Raw genomic sequence first — 21,911 nt, 5'->3', positions numbered from 1 at the left:
TCACATTTCGAGAAGCAAAAAATGATATCTCTAATCAGTATGGCGGTATGAGTTGAGTTTTGAGAGCGCAGCTTTCAACGGAGGGCTATTTTCTTTTCTCATTGACGCATTATCGCTTTTGAGAGTGAGTTAAACCTTTCCCCTTCTTTGTATCGGTTACTACCGAAATTTTCTCCAGTTACAACCAACTTTATTTCTTTAATGAACGAACGTTTTGCCGCGATTGCAGTTTACCGGGTTACAATTTTCCATCTCGCTCTTTAGCGTCTGCCGTCTGCTTTAACCCTTTAACACAACGGCCCCTCAGGATCGAAGAGGCATGTATCACAGGCAGATCAGTGATATTTAAAGCAAGTACCACACTTTCGAAGGTATCTCATACAATAGTATGACAGTTCCGATGAAGAAAGAGTGAGGTAGATTACTTCCTATGAGTCAAGGTTCCCTTTATGATCATTTGAGATTGGTTCCCTTTTCCAATCTAACACCCCTTCACGTTACCTAGATTTGGACGCCTCTTACCAATCAAAAACCATTTATGTATCAGATCTGTGTGTCAATAGTATATATATGTATACAACCAGATAATATCTATGCAGTTTTTCGCTGTTGAATACATGTTGACTAAGGTACAACTGGTACCTTACTTATCTCTTTTTCTTGTGTTTCAGAAAATGTCAGTGTCAAATCTGTTCTCTTTCAAGGATGAAAAACCAGTGCCTGATCCAGTGCATGAGTACCCAGATTCACTAAGAGATGGGAAAGTGCCTCTTGTCATAGATAATGGTATAAATACTTCCAGTGTTGAAAGACTAAGGAATTGGAAATGAACTGTTGAAATACTGTTCAAAATGTTATTAAACTAAACATAAGTTCTGACCAACATGAAGGTCGGGCTGAATGTGTGTAAACCATTGGTTTGATCTGGCTTAATGTATGACATGCTATTAACCACTGGTTGGACTGGCCCAATCTTTATGTTAATCTTCATGATACCTTACACTTGTAAAATATATGTCAGAGTTACAAAACAAATTGTTGACTAGCTGACTCGAGATGTTATGTGCACATTATGTATATAATTCCTGTGTCAGGCAGGGTCATTATAACACAGGAAAGTGTTTGAGGAAAGGCACAAAAACTCCATATATGCCAAAAGTTGCAGTCATGTATTTTCAATGATAATAAAGTTCTTTCACTGTTTCAGGAACTTATCAGTGTCGAGCTGGCTGGGCCTCTGCAGAGAAGCCCCTTCTGACATTTAAAAATATTACTGCTAAACAGCGAGGAAAGAAGGTGCGTTTGTTTCTCTTAATATCATTAAAAATATTTTTCTATGTTTGCATTTTCTTGTGGAGTAAATGCAATTGTTTTTCTTCATCGAATCCATTTTCTGACATGATTAGCTTTGGTGTACTCTCAAGCCCATTTGAGGGTCTGGCATCACTGAACAACTTTCTTTGTGTACTGTTGTACCCAGTCATTACCCGGCTGCCTTAGTTTAGGTTTCATTATAACATGGTTTATTATCAAAAGAGTTTATTGTTCTGACTTTGACTTTATAACATGGTTTATGCTTATAGCATTGTGAAACTGTAACAGATATCAGTGGCATGTGTCAAATATCACAGAGAAGGTCTTCTTTGAGGTCATTGTATAAAACATATAGGTGGGAAGCCCAAACAAGCAAGAATCATAATTTGTCAGAAACAGAGACTTGCAGGCTTGGCCATAGGCTCTTGACATGAATGTGGAATGTTCTTCTTAAAATCAACCACTATTTTGCGTGGTCCTGATACAATTATTTACTGGCCGTCATGAACTTCCTGGTAGCCGGAAATACTGCTGGGTACAGTATTAAGCAACAGATGCACAAAGAAGCATGTTCTCATATCTATTAGCTGAGTGCAGTGTTAAACAACAAATAAACAAACAGGAATGTCATCGTATCCATTGACATGAGATGTGGCTCGTAATATAGATCACTGTTTTTCGTGTCTGAAATACTGCTGAGAGCATTGAGAGCAATGTTAAACAACAAACAAATATGATGACTAATTCCACATCCAAAATGTTTTCTTTCCATAGGAGTCTGACTTACAGATTGGAAATGACATCAGCAACATTGAGGTTGTCCGCTGGATTCTACGGACACAGTTTGACAGAAATGTGGTCACACTCTATGATGTTCAGGTAGTTTCTTGCATGTGTTGTTAATGATCTGCTGATAGACATGCTTTTAAAATTACAGAAGTTTTCATCTATCAGTCTTTTTCATGGGCGGTTCAGGGTTTTTTCATGCTTTAGTGTGCTGAAAATGACCCTCCCCAAATGCTTATCATATTACAGTGAAACCTGCCATCACCGGCACCTGTATAATCTGGCACACTGTCAAAACCGGCATAAAATTTTGGTTCCGCCATTTTACAACGATATTATGATGCATTAAAGCATTGTCTAATCTGGTACCTATCTATTCCATATTCCGACACGACTTTCCGAGTCTTGTGTTTTGTGCGTTACCTGACAAGACTCTGGCTAACTATTATTATTTGAACAATGTTTAGTGCTGAATAAAGAATAATTATCTGTCATCAACATTGTTTTAATTTGTTGCACAATTACAAAAAATCAAAGGCATTATAGAGATAAAGAGATTGATGAGTGTAAATGGCAGCCATGTTGGAAAATAATCGTCACTGTCTAATCCGGTACCCTGTCTAAACCAGCATTTTATTTCTGTCCCGTGGGGTGCCGGTTTAGACAGGTTTCACTGTATTAGATGACCCTCTCCATATGCTCAAACATTTTTTCCATGACCCTCCCTGAAAAAACTAAAATGCAAAAGCACTTTAATTTGTATAATATGCCCAATTTGTTTTCTTGATCTTCAACTAACATCTGTGTTATATTTTATTACCTGGTCAGTAGTAAATGACTGATCCTTTAACAATTATTTTGAATGTCTAAATGTATTCAGTCATGTGATTTGACAACACTTGAGAATATGATGCAAGTAAGCACCTGCTATCAAGAATTTGCTTATAACAAGGAGTGAGTGATCTGCAGCTACAAGAATGTAGTGCAGAGTTGTGTCCCTTAGTGAGTTCAAGGATAGGCATGTTGTAAGGGTGTCAACCGGTTATTAAATCAATGTTTTTGAGTCGCATTTAGAAGTAATACACATAAAGGTGGGAATTATGGATGTCAAGTTTTGAAACATGTTGAACACAATGTTTTTATGTGTATTCGTACTCCTTAAACAGGTGATGAATAACAGCACCAGTAAAGGTCCGGGTTAGAATATTGATCTTCAGTAACCCATGCTTGTCGTAAGAGGCTCGCTGACTTGGTTGACACATGTCAGCGGTTCCCAATTTGTGCAGATCGATGCTCATGCTGTTGATCACTGGATTGTCTGGTCCAGACTCGATTATTTACAGGCCGCCGCCATATAGCTGGAATATTGCTGAGTGCGGCGTAAGACTAATCTCACTCACTCACTCACTATGAATAACAGCAAGTTTGCCATGACTGCGATATCTGAGACAGAATGTGTGTGTTGTAGGAGCAGATATTTGACTATATCTTCACACATCTGGGCATCAACACAGAGGGCAAAGTGGATCACCCTATTAGTCCTCACCGAGCCTGTGTGTAACCCCAACTATTGCAGACAGCGTGAGTACACTGCCCATAGCAATCAGCGACATACAAAGCTATCTTAGCACTACCACTTGCATCCTCGATAATCTCCAGGGTATACGTTCCGATAAATCTCCACTAGTACCCAGGGCCTCCTTTCACAAAGCACTAAGGTGATCGTAAGTCACTAAGGTAACCTTAGTGCAATGTTAAAGAATGGGAGTTAAGGTTAACCTTAGTAAAGGTTGCTTCGTGAAAGGAGCCCCTGGATGCATCTACGGCTCGCCCTGATAATTGTATTACCTCCTTTTGCTGGCTTTTCATCCAATCAGGTGTCTATGCTTGGAAGTTGAGCATACCAATCACAAGGCTTCTATCATAACTCACTTTCGCTCCTTTTATCTAACCGATTAAACTTGGCAACACATTTGTTGCAGAGGTACTCTGACAGAGGTAGAAGGAGTTCTTGCATACATTTTTTTAAGGTTTCAGACCTGTCAATCTGAGTCTCACAGTGAGCAAACCTTCACAGCAGCAGCCGCTGTCTTTGTTGACACTGGCAAGCTCGGTTGTAACGGCCTAATCTGATTGGCTTCTGTGAGAAGGCAGACACAGCAAAGGGAGATAATAAAATTATCAGGCCGAGCTGTAGATGCAGGGTACTAGTGGAGATTTATCGGAATGTATACCCTGGAGATTATCGAGGATGTACAACTTGTTAGTGTATGTCAAAATGGGAGTTACAGCATCTTAGTGCTAAAATCACTTTGTGGAATGTACCAGGGTCTCCAGCTCCATGAATGTGGCTATGGCCACTTTTTCATATTTCATGCTTTTTGAATTGTTTTGCTTATGTATTGGCTTAGCAGGTTGAAACAGACAAACACGTAGCCACAATAGAAATAGATATTAGACAGGGCATTTACTACAGAGAGAGGGAGGGTGAAACTGTAGTAACTAATTTAGGATTGCCTTATGGGTATTATTGTTAACTAAATGCATGATCATTATCCGTATAATTTCCAATCCATGTTTTCAGTGTCACTGGAGACTTGTGATTCAGATGTAGATACCCGATTCTCAGCAGTTGTTGGTGTGCAATGTTTGTGTCTGCTGATGATGGTTGATTAGAATAATACAACATGACTGATGATGACTGTGTTTTTTCTTTATCAGAGATGTCGGAGCTGATGTTCGAGTGCTATCATGTTCCCCAAGTCGCATATGGCATCGACTCGCTCTTCAGCCTCTACAACAACAAGCCTAAGACAGGTAGTGAAAGCAGTAGTAGTAGTACTAAGGGGATGTCAGCTATTTTGTACATGACATGAAGGGGAGGCACTTACTTTGTACATAAATTTTAAGTGGGGGTCATTCACACTGTACATGCTTCTCCATAAAAATCAACACACACACACACACACACACACACACAGAGCCATATATTATGAATAGTCCCTAATGATGTTTTGTTATTATTTAATATTTTATTAATATGTATCTGGTAAAGAAGTTTATTCTTGCACCCAGATCAAAACAATTCACTCTATTCCCATTGCTTAAAGTTTTTATAACTTAGAATTTTTTAATACCTGTCTCGGAAAATGTTTAAAACATTGAAAACAGAATAGCATACTTCCTTAAAGTTTTGACTTTGTCACGAGTGTTTATATGTTTGTTGTTATTTCAGAATCAATGAACTCTCTAATCGTGGACTGTGGCTACCAGGCAACACACATTCTGCCAGTGCTGAATGGCCGCTTCAACTCGGTCAATGCTCGGCGAATGAACTTAGGTGGCGTGCATGTGGATTCCTTTCTAATGAGGCTTCTACAGCTGAAGTACCCTGGACACCTGGCAGCTATCACTCTGAGCCGGGCTGAGGTAGGCCTTGTACATATCGTTGATTAGTAATAGTATAGTTCGACTGATGGACACCTGGTGGCTGTCACTCTGAGCCGGGCTGAGGTAGGCCTTGTACATATCGTTGATTAGTAATAGTATAGTTCGACTGATGGACACCTGGTGGCTGTCACTCTGAGCCGGGCTGAGGTAGGCCTTGTACATATTGTTGATTAGTAATAGTATAGTTCGGCTGATGGACACCTGGTGGCTGTCATTAGTCTGAGGCCGGGCTGATTAGTAATAGTATAGTTCGAATTGATGGACACCTGGTGGCTGTCACCTGAGCCGGGCTGAGGTAGGCCATGATTAGTAATAGTATAGTTCGAACTGATGGACCGCTGTCACCTGATTAGTAATAGTATAGTTTCGATGGACACCTGGTGGCTAATCACCTGATGGACACCTGGTGGCTGTCACTCTGAGCACGGGCTGAGGTAGGCCTTGTACATATCGTTGATTAGTAATAGTATAGTTCGAACTGATGGACACCTGGTGGCTGTCACTCTGAGCCGGGCTGAGGTAGGCCTTGTACATATTGTTGATTAGTAATAGTATAGTTCGACTGATGGACACCTGGTGGCTGTCACTCTGAGCCGGGCTGAGGTAGGCCTTGTACATATTGTTGATTAGTAATAGTATAGTTCGACTGATGGACACCTGGTGGCTGTCACTCTGAGCCGGGCTGAGGTAGGCCTTGTACATATCGTTGATTAGTAATAGTATAGTTCGACTGATGGACACCTGGTGGCTGTCACTCTGAGCCGGGCTGAGGTAGGCCTTGTACATATAGTAGATTAGTAATAGTATAGTTCGACTGATGGACACCTGGTGGCTGTCACTCTGAGCCGGGCTGAGGTAGGCCTTGTACATATTGTTGATTAGTAATAGTATAGTTCGACTGATGGACACCTGGTGGCTGTCACTCTGAGCCTGGCTGAGGTAGGCCTTGTATATATAGTAGATTAGTAATAGTATAGTTTAGTACTGATGGACACCTGGTGGCTGTCACCTGAGCCGGGCTGAGGTAGGCCTTGTACATATCGTTGATTAGTAATAGTATAGTTCGACTGATGGACACCTGGTGGCTGTCACTCTGAGCCGGGCTGAGGTAGGCCTTGTACATATCGTTGATTAGTAATAGTATAGTTCGACTGATGGACACCTGGTGGCTGTCACCTGAGCCGGGCTGAGGTAGGCCTTGTACATATTGTACATAATAGTATCGTAGATTAGTAATAGTATAGTTCGACTGATGGACACCTGGTGGCTGTCACCTGAGCCGGGCTGAGGTAGGCCTTGTACATATCAGTATTAGTAATAGTTGATTAGGTGGCTGTCATAGCATAGTTCGCTGCCGATGGACACCTGGTGGCTGTCACTCTGAGCACCTGGCTGAGGCAGAGGTAGGCCTTGTGATATATAGTAGATTAGTAATAGTATAGTTCGACTGATGGACACCTGGTGGCTGTCACTCTGAGCCGGGCTGAGGTAGGCCTTGTACATATCGTTGATTAGTAATAGTATAGTTCGACTGATGGACACCTGGTGGCTGTCACTCTGAGCCGGGCTATTAGAGCTGAAGTATTAATGGAGCTAAATTATAGATAGAGTTTGTGCAATATTACAGCTGAAGTATTATTGGAGCTAAATTATAGATAAAGCTGAAGTAAACATGAAACTGAGATGAAGTAAACAGAGCTACTATAGGGATAGTGCTGAAGTATAGATGGAGATGAAGTAGAAACAGCTGAAGTATGAACAGAGCTGAAGTATAAACAGAGCTACTGTAGTGACAGTCCTAAAGTATAGATGGAGATGAAGTAGAAACAGAGCTGAAGTATAAACAGAGCTACTGTAGAGACAGTCCTAAAGTATAGATGGAGATGAAGTAGAAACAGAGCTGAAGTATAAACAGAGCTACTGTAGTGATAGTGCTGAAGTATAGATGGAGATGAAGTAGAAACAGAGATGAAGTATAAACAGAGCTACTGTAGTGACAGTCCTAAAGTATAGATGGAGATGAAGTAGAAACAGAGATGAAGTATAAACAGAGCTACTGTACAGACAGTGCTAAAGTATAGACGGAGATGAAGTAGAAACAGAGCTGAAGTAGAAACAGAGCAGAGCACTACTGTAGGGATAGTGCTGAAGTATAGATGGAGATGGAGATGAAGTAGAAACAGAGCTGAAGTATAAACAGAGCTACTGCTGAAGATAGTGCTAAGATGAAGTATAAGATGGAGATGAAGCAGAAACAGAGATGAAGTATAAACAGAGCTACTGTAGTGATAGTGCTAAAGTATAAATGGAGATGAAGTAGAAACAGAGATGAAGTATAAACAGAGCTACTGTAGTGATAGTGCTAAAGTATAGATGGAGATGAAGTAGAGAAGAGCCACAGAGATGAAGTAGAAACAAAGCTACTGTAGAGACAGTGCTGAAGTATAGATGGAGATGAAGTAGAAACAGAGCTGAAGTATAAACAGAGCTACTGTAGGGATAGTGCTGAAGTATAGATGGAGATGAAGTAGAAACAGAGATGAAGTAGAAACAGCAGATGGAGATTCTGTAGAGACAGTGCTAAAGTATAGATGGAGATGAATGAAGCAGAAACAGAGATGAAGTATAAACAGAGCTACTGTAGTGATAGTGCTGAAGTATAGATGGAGATGAAGTAGAAACAGAACTGAAGTATAAACAGAGCTACTGTAGAGACAGTGCTAAAGTATAGATGGAGATGAAGTAGAAACAGAGCTGAAGTATAAAAAGAGCTACTGTAGTGATAGTGCTGAAGTATAGATGGAGATGAAGTAGAAACAGAGCTGAAGTATAAACAGAGCTACTGTAGAGACAGTGCTGAAGTATAGATGGAGATGAAGTAGAAACAGAGCTGAAGTGTAGATAGAGACATAGGTAAGAGCTGAAGTATAAACAGATGTAGATATAATCTGTACTTGAATCAATCTATTCCAGGAGCTTGTGCGGGATCATGCCTACATGGCCGCAGACTACACCGACAATCTGCAGCAGTGGCTAGATGGTGACTACTTTGAAAACAACGTACACAAGATACAGCTGCCTTACACGAATGTGAGTATCAGCAGTTGTTTGTGTTGGGAAGGAAATAATCACTGTATAGTGAGTGGAGTTGGTTATGTTAACATGGGGGTTGGATTTCAGCCAGGCCACCTGGATCTCAACTGTTTATTACTTGTCAATGTATATATCCTGGTCGATGTTATTTCACTGGATGATGAATGGGGGTCAGCAAGGCAGCTGATGTCATTGAACTTGTGCCTGTATTTGTGTGATGTCATGGTACTCTATGATGTGTGATGTCATAGCACTGTATGATGTGTGATGTCATAGCACTGTATGGTGTGTGATGTCATAGTGCTGTATGATGTCATAGCACTGTATGATGTGTGATGCCATAGCACTGTATGGTGTGTGATGTCATATTGCTGTATGATGTCATAGCACTGTATGATGTCATAGCACTGTCATAGCACTGTATGATGTGTGATGTCATAGTGCTGTATGATGTGTGATGTCATAGTGCTGTATGATGTCATAGCACTGTATGTGATGTCATAGCACTGTGCTGTATGATGTCATAGCACTGTATGGTGTGTGATGTTATAGCGCTATGATGTCATAGCACTGTATGTGTGATGTCATGTGCTGTATAAGTGTGTTATGTCATAGCACTGTATGATGTGTGATGTCATAGTGCTGTATGATGTATGATAGCTGTATGATGTCATAGCACTGTCTGATGTGTGTGATGTCATTACACTGTATGATGTCATAGCACTGTATGATGTCATAGCATGTCATATGAAGTGTGATGTATGACATGTGTATGACGTCACACTGTATGAGTTTTCTGATAAATTACGAGTGTGATTAGGTGCAAATGGACTTGTTTTTGACCAGTTGGTAAAAAATAGTAGACTAATATATAGAAAATATGACTTTCTCTTATCATAACTGAACATTTTACCCATATAAGTTTCAAATATTTAAAAAAGTTCAATTTAAAACAAAATGATTTTATAAGTTGGTGAGTAATTTCCTTGTGTGATGTTAGTTTGAATTTGATACAGTAATTCATTATCATTAATAAGTTGCAACTCGCTGAGTTGAATACTGAGCCACCCATTGCTATTTGCTTTAAAACTCTGTTAACAATTTTCTTTTGAAACATACTTACCTCAGTAAAAGTTAGGAAAATATTCTCAAAGCAAACCACGAAACATTTTTACATTCTGTATTTTCATTTTACCCACCTGTCATGGGAGCTTGGAAACGAGCACTTTGACAGAAAAAGGTCTTACCTCATTCTTATAGAGAAACACAACATTTCAGTGTGCCAGTGTTCAGCGTTGCCAGGTAATATCTGTGTACTGGCTGGCCACTAATGTTTGTGGCACTACTAGGGGCTTTGTCTTTGCTTCAGTGGTAATCACTCTCGGTCAGTCATACTTGTTCAGGGATCGTGTCAAACAGTTTGATTTGATCTTTGTTTCATTTGAGTAAAATGAGATTTGATGAGTTGGGGCGTACTGCTCTATTATATAGATATGAGATTTGCTTTTTGTAATAAAGACTAGCATTGTGATGCAGTCAGTTTTGTTTTTGAGATTTGGTTACAAAAGATTTTTGAGATGATCCCCAGCTTGTTTCCTTTTGTTGGTATTAGGGATTACATAATGAGAAATTGTGTCCTTTGTGTCAAAGCTGTGAATACCACATAATATGGGTCATTGTGGTCAATCAGAACTAGAAATGTTATTGTTTATGTGATAAAAGAAAATCTGATTTATACATGTCTTAGTGATGTTTATCAGTTGAAACCTCCTTATGCATTTCCTGCTTGTTTGTTAGTCATGTTCATGGGTTTACTGGTTTACTGGTTTCTCTGTAAACGAACAGGTTTCAGTAAGTAAATGTACAAACATTGCTAATTTGGATTGTTACATGATTATACAGTGAAACAGTAGCAGATACGCAGCACAGCAATGGTGTACAGTCTTAGAATCATTTACAGAAGAATTTATCTGAAAAAAGTATAGTTTTATTGTTTTTTACCTGTACTCAAAAGAGTAGCAATGCTGTGGTGCATATATGAAGCGAAACACAAGATCACATACTCCATTAAATTCCATTCAGTACTCCAAATGTACTCTTAAGTTTTTCCAGTACTCCTATATTTAAAAAATAAGGAGTACGTACTCCTCATGTTAAAAAATTATCTGGAGCCCTGCTTATGTTATAAAAGTAACTGTCTATAACGGATATGCGGTCTCTGTAACGTACATTTTACAAACGAACTGGCTAAGTCAACACAAAATTGACTCACTTATCCGCACGAAGCTTTGATCTTCCACGTGTCTTGACACGAGACAAGGTCTGCTAATCCGGATTAATGACCGATCAGCAGGGTATTGGTGGTGATTAGTATTCCTATCTGACACTGAGTGAATTGTAATTGGCAAATCAAAACAACCACGCTGTTTTGGAAGTGATTTTAAACCAGAAGTATATATTCGCTACTGTTTCAACACCTAAGCCTGAATGACAGAAATCCAGATATCCGGATATTTAGTTATCCAGATGATGTACGCAAAAACGAATGTGTCCGGGTATGCGGGGTCTCACTGTATTTCATAATAAGAAAATTGAAAGTGATTCCATGGCTTTTGATTGGCTAACAAAAGGATTCTTTTTCCACTTTAAGTTCGTGGTAGGGGTAGCTTAGTGGTTAAACTCTGAGCCCATCACACAGAAGCCATGGGCTCAATCACCCACATTGGTACAATATGTGAAGCACATTTCTGGTGTCCCCAGATGTGATAGAGCTGGAATATTGTAAAAAAAATGGTACAAAACCATACTCACTCACTCACTCCTCTGAACACCCCTTAAAATAGTCCACTTTATCAGCAGGCAACTATATCCTAATTTCCTATATTATCATACTTAATAAGTCGACTAACCCACACAAATATTTTTAAAATATATGTGGTATAAAGTTAACCCAAAATTATTTTTATCTCTATTCAAACCTACTCCTGTCAGTTGGTAAGCGAAAAGTAGTAAATCGTAACAAAAATGCAGTGTCCAAAAAATAGATAATTATTGGAGGGTACAAAGACTAAGCAGCTGGGTGATTCTTGTCCAGGGCCTGACAGCAATAGGTGTTGTCAACATTGTTTATTTCATTACCATTCTTTCTTATCACTTCCAGCGGTGTTGGGGTAGCCTAGTGGTTAAAGCGTTCGCTCATCACGCCGAAGACCCGGGTTCGATTCCCCACATGGGTACAATGTGTGAAGCCCATTTCTGGTGTCCCCCGCCGTGATATAGCTGGAATATTGTTAAAAGCGGCGTAAAACTGAACTCACTCACTCTTATCACTTCCACCTCTTATAACAGAGTTATGTCCCCTTGTGTGTAATCTTCAGTTCAGTTGTTGACCCCTCTTGTACTTATTATTATCTCCCCTGATGTGTGATCTCCAATGAGAATTATGTACTCTACTTGCTCTCACAACAGAGCTGTCTCCCTTTGTGTTGACATCCATGGGGGAGTTGTAAACAACTTGCACTTTTAACTAATTAGCTCCCCTTGTGTGTGACCTCCAGGTGAGCGGCGGAAGTCAGTTGACCCCGGATCAACAGCGAGAGAGACGGGAGCAGCAGATACGACGTCTGAAGGAAGTGAACTCTAAACGTCGCCTGGAGAAGGTGAGTCTTAGGTGACTGCTGCTCTTGTATGCTTGACAACTGAAATAGTCACATCCAGTTGCCAAGGATACAGGGAAAATGCAAACCGAGCAATCACCACCGCAACTTGTCAGTAAATACCTACACGTCTTCCTGTGTCAGTCCCCAGTCTCATTAAAACATTTTACTCAAATACCTCTCTCCATCAAGATCTCACAAAGGTCATATCAGATGAAGCATATTTTGACTGCTGAATCCAAATTCACTACCATGACCAACGTAACTACTTTAACTTACCCGAGGTTCAACACAAAAGTAAGAAGTTGATTAAAGAAGGAATATGTAGGGACCAAGCTTTTCCATGGAGACAACAGTTTGCCTCAGCAGTGTTTGACTATTAAGCCACATTAACTTGGTGCGCCTAGTGGCTGCACGAGTTGTATGCTCCCCAGGGAGTTGAAATTGAAAATATGATGTGCCGTTGAGATCGACATCCAATGATCGAGGGAAAAAGCAAAAACACTTTGAGCATGCACATGGGATGGACTATATAAAAAATAATATCCATATAATAATAATAATAAATCACACCCGACTATTGAGGGATGGAGATGATGAAAAACAAAAGTATGGTGGCAAATGGTACCGGGGTATATTTCATAACAGAACATCAAGATGATACTATGAGGATCAAAACTGTATTCACGTTTGTGAGAGTTGATCATACTGTCCCCCTCCCCGCCTCAAACTCTCTGTTTAAGTAGGGTTAACCAGGCTGTTACTTTCTCCTCCCCAGCTGGAGACGGAGGAAGAGAGACTGCGTCAGCTGATGAGTGTCCAGGAACTGCTGGTTGATGGAGATGAGGACACGTTTACGGTCAGTGGGGCAGTATGTCCACCTGCTGTTTTAAATTAGGACTGTCATGACATGATTTATCAGAAAACTTTTGAAGTAATAAATTAAAATTTTACTATGAATTCAGTGCAATAGAACTTTTGCTAAGAGACAATATTTACATTATCCAGGAACTGTGAAACAAAAATATTGCATTACATCATTATAACTACACAAGGCTTGAAAACTATAGAAATCGTATCACAATTGGGCAGTTTGATGCTCAGTTTCATTGTGTACAATATTTGTATCACATATACAAATTCTGATGCTCTCTTGAATTATTGCAGACTTAATGCCTTTATTCTCTGTACAGAAAGCACTGTACAACGTTGGCTTCAAGACTGCTGAAGAGCTACAGGACACTGTCAACAAACTGACCGTCAGTATACAGAGAGCCAAAGCTAAAATACTGGGCGTCGAACTCCCTCCTGAAGAGCCTCAAGAGGTTTGTAATCAGGTCACCTGCTGCTTGTTGTCATGGTTGTTGCTATGTTAAAGTGAGTGAGTTTGGTTTTACGCCGCTTTTAGCAATATTCCAGCAATATCACGGCAGGGAACACCAGAAATGGGCTTCACACATTGTACCCATGTGGGGAATCGAACCCGGATCTTCAGTGTGACAAGCAAACGCTTTAACCACTAGGCTACCCCACCGACCCTGCTATGTTAGAATTGGTCCCCATCAAACATGTGTGGTGGTTACTTATTGGCTCGAGTGGTTAAACTTGGTGATTTTGTATGATTATGTCAAGTATGACCGTATTAATTACACGCTTCCTTCATTTAGCTGAAATACTGCTGGTGAGGTGTTCAACACCCAGAAACCCATGGTTGTTGACTAAGTCACCAGTACTCTTTGTTTGTTGTAGATATCTGAAATCTGTCATGCTAAGTCCTTGAATTTAGATTTTGTTTTCTAAAGGCTGCGAAAGTGGAAAATATGCATTGAAGGCCTTATGTTTCGAAGCATTCCCCATTACAAGCTTCAGTTAAACCAATCTGGACCAAAAAGGGCCCTCCCATTATTTACTGCTCTCGATGCTGGTGCAGAACCCATTCGACATAAGAGTAGCATAATGACAACCCCAAATATAACTTGCAACAACTATTTAGCAAGGACACATCATTTGAATTATTTAGGGTATGCATGAATGTTCAGCTTTTCAAATATATAATACTTTAAATAGTTTATGTACCTAAAATGGAAAAGTTAAAAAAGTATGAATCCAGCAGGTTAGACTGACTGAGTTTAGTTTTACGCCGCTTTTAGCAATATTCCAGCAATATCACGGCGGGGGACACCAGAAATGGGCTTAACACATTGTGCCCATGTGGGGAATCGAACCCGGGTCTTCGGTGTGACGAGCGAACGCCTTAACCACTAGGCTACCCCACCGCCCCCCCAGCAGGTTAGAGGTTAACAGAAACTGTGTTATAGAATGAACCCAAAGGCAGGTTTGTCAAACTGTGTGAGGAAGGTGATGACACAGAAGTCTTTGGCAGGTCAAGGAGCCGGTGTTTGACCTGTTGGACATCCCGGATGAGATGCTCGGCCCAGAACAACAGGCTGCCAAGAAGCGACAACGGATCCTTAAGAGTGCACGGGAGGGACGTCTCAAAGCTCAGGCACTGCAGAGAGCCAAACGCCAGAAGGTAAGTCTTACGCCTTGATTCAAAGAGTGAGCTGTGCAAGTTGATGCTTGCTCACCTGAGAAGAGAATGAGCTTTTATGCTGCTTTTATCACCATTCCAAGAATATGAGACTATAATTGATAGTTGCCAACCAGTGAGGTTTTATGCTGCCTTCAGCGTCATTCCAGGAATATCATTGTTGAGGTGACAAGGTATTTGCTTCATAACTTGTTCCCCTAAAGTGACTCAAACCTGGATCTTGGGCATGAAAACAAACACTATATGGCTATCCTAGCATGTCCTGTCTGCCATATTGGATCTTTGGGGAAGATGTGGAATTTGAGTCAGAACTGGTATCCAGGAGCTGATGCTGCTGTAACACATGACATTAATGAGGATTTGGTGGTCACAATGTCTGACCTGGTGGTGTCCGTGTAACGCATTGCTTTGTGTGTACAAATAGCTTACATGGAATATTTACCATGTTTTTAGAAAGAGATTAATACTAAGGTACTAAAATTAAGGTGAGGTGAGGTGAAATTGGGTTTATCGTCGTGCTTGAGAATATTTCGCTCATAGGAAGACGTGCATGCGTGTGGATGTGTATGTGCGGCTGCTTGTACTAGCCCAGACTGAAGCTGGTTTTATAGTGCTAGCCCACTGAGATACCATGCAGCAGTGAAGCCATGAATACCCCACTCAGACACATTATACTGACTCCGAGCCGACCAGTCCTTGTTTTACCCATTAATGCCAAGCGCCAGGCAGGGACCAACAAGCTAAAATTAAGAACAAAGGAGTTGTGTAGTGTAGTTTTTTTAATGATGATATATGAACTTTGCAGGAGATGGAAGAAGAGCGTCGTCTGGAAGTAAAGCGTCAGAATGACTTTCAGGGATGGTTGTCAGAAGTCAGGAAAAAGAGACAGGTAATGTCATCATAAAATATCTTGGAATTTAATTTGGTCTTGGAGGTGCAAGATTTAATACAGTAAAATCCTACTCTGTGTCAATGACTGAGAGTCACCAGCTCATCTCCAGTGATTATTGGCCTGATGGTTGAATAATACTCACCTCTGGGTAAAACCATCATCAAGATTGGTTTTACACTGGTTTTACAGTATTTCCGATATTTCACGTTGTATAGCGTATTGCTGACAAACGGAGAAATATAAGCAAATCTTGGATATGAACTCATGAGTATATGTTTCTGGCCCTCCAAAGGGAGACTACTCAGCACAGTGGAATGTGGTGCCAGATGACCCGTCCATTCATGGGCTGATTACTTAGATGTCGCACTTTGTCGCAATATTCTTCTCACCTTGACATGTCATGCAAGAAGATAATTTCCATATGAAATAGTATTTTATTCATTAATTGATTTTATTACATACATGCTTCAGCAATAAGTATCAGTAAGTGAAAGGAATCTGTTAAATCATCCCAGCAGAGTTACAATCTGTTTATCATGTTTATGACCAAAATGTCCAGTCACAATCTGTGTTTCAAAGGTAAGTATTCTGCAGAGTGTCCCACACACGTATAGGGCTTTATTTATGCATCATTGATGCCCTCATATTTATGAACCCTCCTGTTTTGATGAATGAAAATGAATAATTCCCCCCCACCCCCCATCAAAATTTGAGGACCTGTGCCTTTTGTTGCTATCCCAGTTTTATTTTTGATAATAATGTACTGTGTACAGAGTTTGTGAAAGTCCTATCTTCAAGTTACCTTACGTGAAAGTCTTTGAATGGCATTTAGAAGTAATACATATAAGGGAGATGATTTATGGTTGTCAGCTTCTGAAGTGTGAAGAATGCAACAGAATATGCAGAACATGACCTTTTGGAGTATATTCTCACTCCATCACCAGATCAAGGAGTCAAGATATGTTCATCATATTACAGAACTTGACATCCCTAGTGTTCTCCTCTATCATGTGTTGTACTACTGTTGTAGAAAATTCTAGAAGCGAGGACATCCCGAAGACAAAGGAAGACAGACATGGCCAAGCGAGGGACGTACGCATCCCAGCAGCGAATGAAGATAATCTCCCAGCTCGCACAGAGTCAGTATTAGAACAAGAAGGGTTGTATTTCTCAGACACAAGGGGCTGTGGGTAGCCTTGTGGTTAAAGCGTTCACTCGTCACGCTGATGACTCGGGTTCGATTCCCAACATGGGTACAATGTGTGAAGCCAAATTCTGGTGTCCCCCGCCGTGATATTGCTGGAATATTGCTAAAAGCGGTGTAAAACCCAACTTATTCACTCACTCATTCACTGTCAGACACAAAACATATCATGTTTTTCAAAATGGGAGATGTGTGAAGCTGGATGAAACTTGGTCACAGCATCTTACAGATATGAATTGAAGTGTTCAGTTTTGACTGAGCTTATTTGAGGTCAAGGTCACTGTAAAAGATCTTTCATGAGTTAGTTTGTGCCTTTTTCATTACTGAAGCAACCATCTGTGGGGACGAGGAAGAGCATGAATATATTTGCTGGACATTTTCTACCATTTACCATGATTAGTTGATGGTAAGGTCGTTGACTGGTAATAACCTTGCTAATTTGGAGAATTAGTGGAACAGCACAAAGCATGTGTGTTCACACCTTGAAAGTGATCCAGCAGATTGGAAGTGCATATTTTGTTTGTTTTTAGCTGGGGACTTTAAGCTCCTGTGGTTTCTCTGCCTGCAAGTCATGTCATTAGATCATCTCTCATTAGGCAAAAGTATGGTCCAGACTCGATTATTTACAGCTGGAATATTGCTAGAAGCCAACCTGAACCTGTCAGAGTGAGTGAGTGAGTTTAGTTTCAAGCCACACTCAACAATATTCCAGCTATATGGCGGCAGTCTGTAAATAATCGAGTCCGAACCAGACAATCCAGTGATCAACAGCATGAGCATCAATGTATGCATTTTTGTGTTCTTATTTGTAGGTGTGAAGGCGTCAAAGAAGGAAGACACTTTTGGCCAGAATGATGCTGATTGGGAGGGGTGGGGTGGGGGGTATACAAGTCCATTGTAAGTGAACTGAATCTCCTGGGAGGTAATTCTGGGAACAGTTGAAAGTGGGGGAGGTCTTCTAGGAACAATTGAAGAGGAGGTATTTTAGCTGGAGATCAATTTGTAAGTGTATGTATTTCTACAACAGATTTGTCACAGTGGGGTTTCAAGAGCATATCCTGTATTCAATAAACAAAGATTTGTTATTCCTGTTTGATGCCTTTGTAAGTGTATGTATTTCTACATCCTTGATGCATGATTCATACTGATGTATCTTTTGTGTAGAACACTGAGATGAACACCAGTGACTCCGAGGCAGAGGAGGAGAAGCTTGAGGAACTTGAGACAATGCTAAGGGAGCATGACCCCGACTTTCAGAGGTGAGTCTTGACAGAATACGCCTGTGACTTCCAGATGTGGGTCACATCAGTATACGACCCCGATTTACTTAGAGGTGAGTCTTGACAGAATATGCCTGTGACTTCCAGATGTGGGTCACATCAGTATACGACCCCGATTTACTTAGAGGTGAGTCTTGACAGAATATGCCTGTGACTTCCAGATGTGGGTCACATCAATATACGACTCTGATTTACTTAGAGGTGAGTCTTGACAGAATACGCCTGTGACTTCCAGATGTGGGTCATGTGAGTATATGACCCCAATTTACTTAGAGGTGAGTCTTGACAGAATACGCCTGTGACTTCCAGATGTGGGTCATGTGAGTATACAACCCCGATTTACTTAGAGGTGAGTCTTGACAGAATACGCCTGTGACTTCCAGATGTGGGTCACGTACGATACAACCCCGATTTACTTAGAGGTGAGTCTTGACAGAATACGCCTGTGACTTCCAGATGTGGGTCACATGAGTATACGACCCCGATTTACTTAGAGGTGAGTCTTGACAGAATACGCCTGTGACTTCCAGAGGTGGGTCACGTGAGTATACAACCCCGATTTACTTAGAGGTGAGTCTTGACAGAATACGCCTGTGACTTCCAGATGTGGGTCACATCAGTATACGACCCCGATTTACTTAGAGGTGAGTCTTGACAGAATATGCCTGTGACTTCCAGATGTGGGTCACGTGCGTATACAACCCCGATTTACTTAGAGGTGAGTCTTGACAGAACACGCCTGTGACTTCCAGATGTGGGTCACGTGAGTATACAACCCCGATTTACTTAAGAGGTGAGTCTTGACAGAATATGCCGGTGACTTCCAGATGTAGGTCACTTGAGTATATGACCCCGGTTTCTTAGAGGTGAGTCTCGTCAAAAAGCAATCCTGACTTTAAGAGGTATCTTATGGGAACATAACTTCCAGAGGTGAATCATGACAGAGCTTTATGAGAACACATCTAGAGACTAAAGCTCTCAGAACTTTATCAGAAAATCTGCACACCAATCATACAATTGTCTGTATTTTCTGAAGTTGGTCATCTGTTTCCAGGGAGTTGGACTTTGGAGGGTTGCCCGGAGGAGAGTTTGACATCGCTGACTACTATCGTCTGTATCTAGCTGTAGAGAGAGTGAGGTTGGTCCTTTGTATTGATTACACCGTGTAATTGTCACTTCCCCTGCAGGGTAGTGGGGTAGCCTAGTGGTTAAAGTGTTCGCTTGTCACGCTGAAGACCTGGGTTCGATTTTCTTACATGGGTACAATGTGTGAAGCCCATTTCTGGTGTTCCCCGCCGTGATATTGCTGAAATATTGCTAAAAGTGGTGTAAAACTATACTCACTCACTATCTAGTCCAGACAAGTTCGGGGCGGTGGGGTAACCTAATGGTTAAAGCGTTGGCTTGTCACGCCGAAGACCCGGGTTCGAATCCCCACATGGGTACAATGTGTGAAGCCTATTTCTGGTGTCCTGCTCCATGATGTTGCTGCAATATTGCTAAAAGCGGCATAAAACCAAACTCAGTCAGTCAGTCAGTCAGTCAGCCAGACAAGTTCATTTACTGTGACTGGCATCAAACAATACATAACCAAACATCAAATAGGCAGACTGGAATATCTGTGATTGATATGTGTTCTGTATTGTTTTACTCCAGTCACAGTGAATGTCTGGACTAGACAAACCAGTGGCTTGTAGTATGAGCACCAGTTTGTAGCCAAGTGGTTAAGCGTTCACTTGTCGCGCAGAGAACCTGGGTTCTATTCCCCACATGGGTACAATGTGTGAAACCCATTTCTGGTGTCCCCCCTCGATATTGCTGGAATATTGCTAAAAGCAGCTTAAAACTAAACTCACTCACTCACCCATGTAGTAACCACAGATCATCATGACGACAACCGATGCTGGCCGTACCGGGCATCTTAATGGATCATGTGGTCAGGCTCTCTGACTTGGTTGACACATGTCATCAGTTCCCAATTACGCAGATCGATGCTCATGCTGTTGATCACTGGATTGTCTGGTCCAGACTTGATTATTTACAGACCGCTGCCATATAGCTGGAATATTGCTGAGTGCGGCATAAAACTAAACTCACTCACTCTCTCACTACAGTGGTGTTGCTCACAATATGAACCACTGGTTTCGGAGTCCAGACTTGATGATTTACAGGGTGTTGAATATAGTCTGAATATTGCTGTGTCCGGTGTTAAACATTAGTCAAACACTATAAGGATGTTGTTGTTGATAAAGTAGTGTTTATGGTTTTTACTGTTTCAGAGCTCCTGAAGTGTTATTCCAACCCTCCATGATTGGCATTGAGCAGGCTGGTATTGTTGAAACTGCCGATTTTGTTCTCAAGAAATATGAAGCTGCCTCACAGAACAGACTTGTACAGGTATTTGTCATGTTTGTAGACGGCTCTTGGCACCACACTTCTGTCTAGGTTGACATGTTCAAATAAGTACATGCTTGAAAGATTGTCTGAGTTACAGTTTACTATATTCTACTATATACACCATTTTATATGAAGCAAATGAAAGTGATATGAAAGCATTAATATGATTGGTCAATTGGTTTGACATGGAAGGGACATAACTCATAATAGCCATTATGTTTGCGCCACAAAATTAGATAAGTTTTATTAAGATTCCATAATTTCAGAATACAAAATATGTTTCAGAATGTGTTTATTACTGGTAGTAATGCCTGGTTGCCAGGCTTCAAGGAACGTCTGGAGAGGGATCTGCGACAGATAAGACCATTTCAGTCGACATTCAATGTGTCGGTAGCAGGTAATATATATTTATGTATTGTCAAACCTGTAATGTATGGAAACACCCATTTTCTTCAACTGCTGTTCGTAATATTTATGTGTATATATGAAGGAAATTATTTTAAATCAGCGATTCATAAAAGCAGGAAAGAGTCCTTATTTAACTCAAGCCCTGACATCATACAGACGGCGAAAGTTGTGAATGTCTTGATCACTTTGACCTTTTTCCACATTCAGCTCACCACCATGATATAACTGGAACAATGTGTTAAGTGGCGAACTCAACTCACTCACTCACTCACTGTCTGTTTCAGCCAATCCCAGCCTGGACAGTTGGCTGGGGGCAAGGAAGTGGGCATTGTCCCCCTTCCTGTCATCTTGCAGCATCACCAGGGAGGAGTATGAGGAGATGGGGGAGGGCTACCTGAAGGAACACTTCGCCTCCAACAAGTTCATCCCGACCCCTGTTCTGGTACAGAAGACATAACTCTCAACACTCACTCAGTCACTGCCATTTCATTTTGTAATAAAACTGGAAAACAACTGGTTTGCTTTGCTTTGTAGCTCATTGGATCTGATCGGCTTATGTGATGACATAGTGTTTAACCAACCATTGTAATCTTTTTTGATGTTTTCCATTTGTAATAACAATAACCCTTTGACCTAAACTTTGAACACATGATTCCAGCGTTGGTAAAAAAATTGCTCATTAATTGAATAGATGGATATGACATCGATGCATTTATTCAGATTCCATTTAAATTGCATGTAACACCTCTGTCACACTTCAAACAACAGGAGTCCTAGAGGTACAAACAATGGGTGTTTCTACTCACAGTTCAACTGCAAGGAAAACAGTTGACACAGTTTCTGACAGACTATTAGGGGAAGGTTTCGTGGTCAGATTTAC

The 21,911-nt window shown here is 40.9% G+C and overlaps 1 protein-coding gene across 1 annotated transcript; it reads left to right on the top strand.

Moving 5' to 3' along the window:
- Window positions 1-33: 33 nt before the first annotated feature.
- Window positions 34-21,544, top strand: LOC124278824 (actin-related protein 5-like). Its single transcript, XM_046714597.1, is given in 22 exon segments — window positions 34-124; window positions 672-786; window positions 1,208-1,296; window positions 2,089-2,193; window positions 3,569-3,637; window positions 3,639-3,681; window positions 4,822-4,917; window positions 5,336-5,529; window positions 8,524-8,640; window positions 12,201-12,302; window positions 13,078-13,158; window positions 13,493-13,624; window positions 14,683-14,832; window positions 15,656-15,739; window positions 16,773-16,881; window positions 17,759-17,826; window positions 17,829-17,843; window positions 18,111-18,205; window positions 19,281-19,364; window positions 20,506-20,623; window positions 20,909-21,020; window positions 21,316-21,544. Coding segments are annotated over 21 exon segments (2,148 nt in total). The 5' UTR covers window positions 34-124; window positions 672-674; the 3' UTR covers window positions 21,489-21,544.
- Window positions 21,545-21,911: the final 367 nt, after the last annotated feature.

Source organism: Haliotis rubra, unplaced genomic scaffold, assembly GCF_003918875.1.
Source record: "Haliotis rubra isolate DU_JTF1 unplaced genomic scaffold, ASM391887v1 Scf242, whole genome shotgun sequence".
In the NCBI taxonomy this organism is placed as follows: Eukaryota; Metazoa; Mollusca; class Gastropoda; order Lepetellida; family Haliotidae; genus Haliotis; species Haliotis rubra.
The sequence above is the reverse complement of the archived record's forward strand: the minus strand, read 5'-3'. Positions and strand labels throughout refer to the sequence as shown.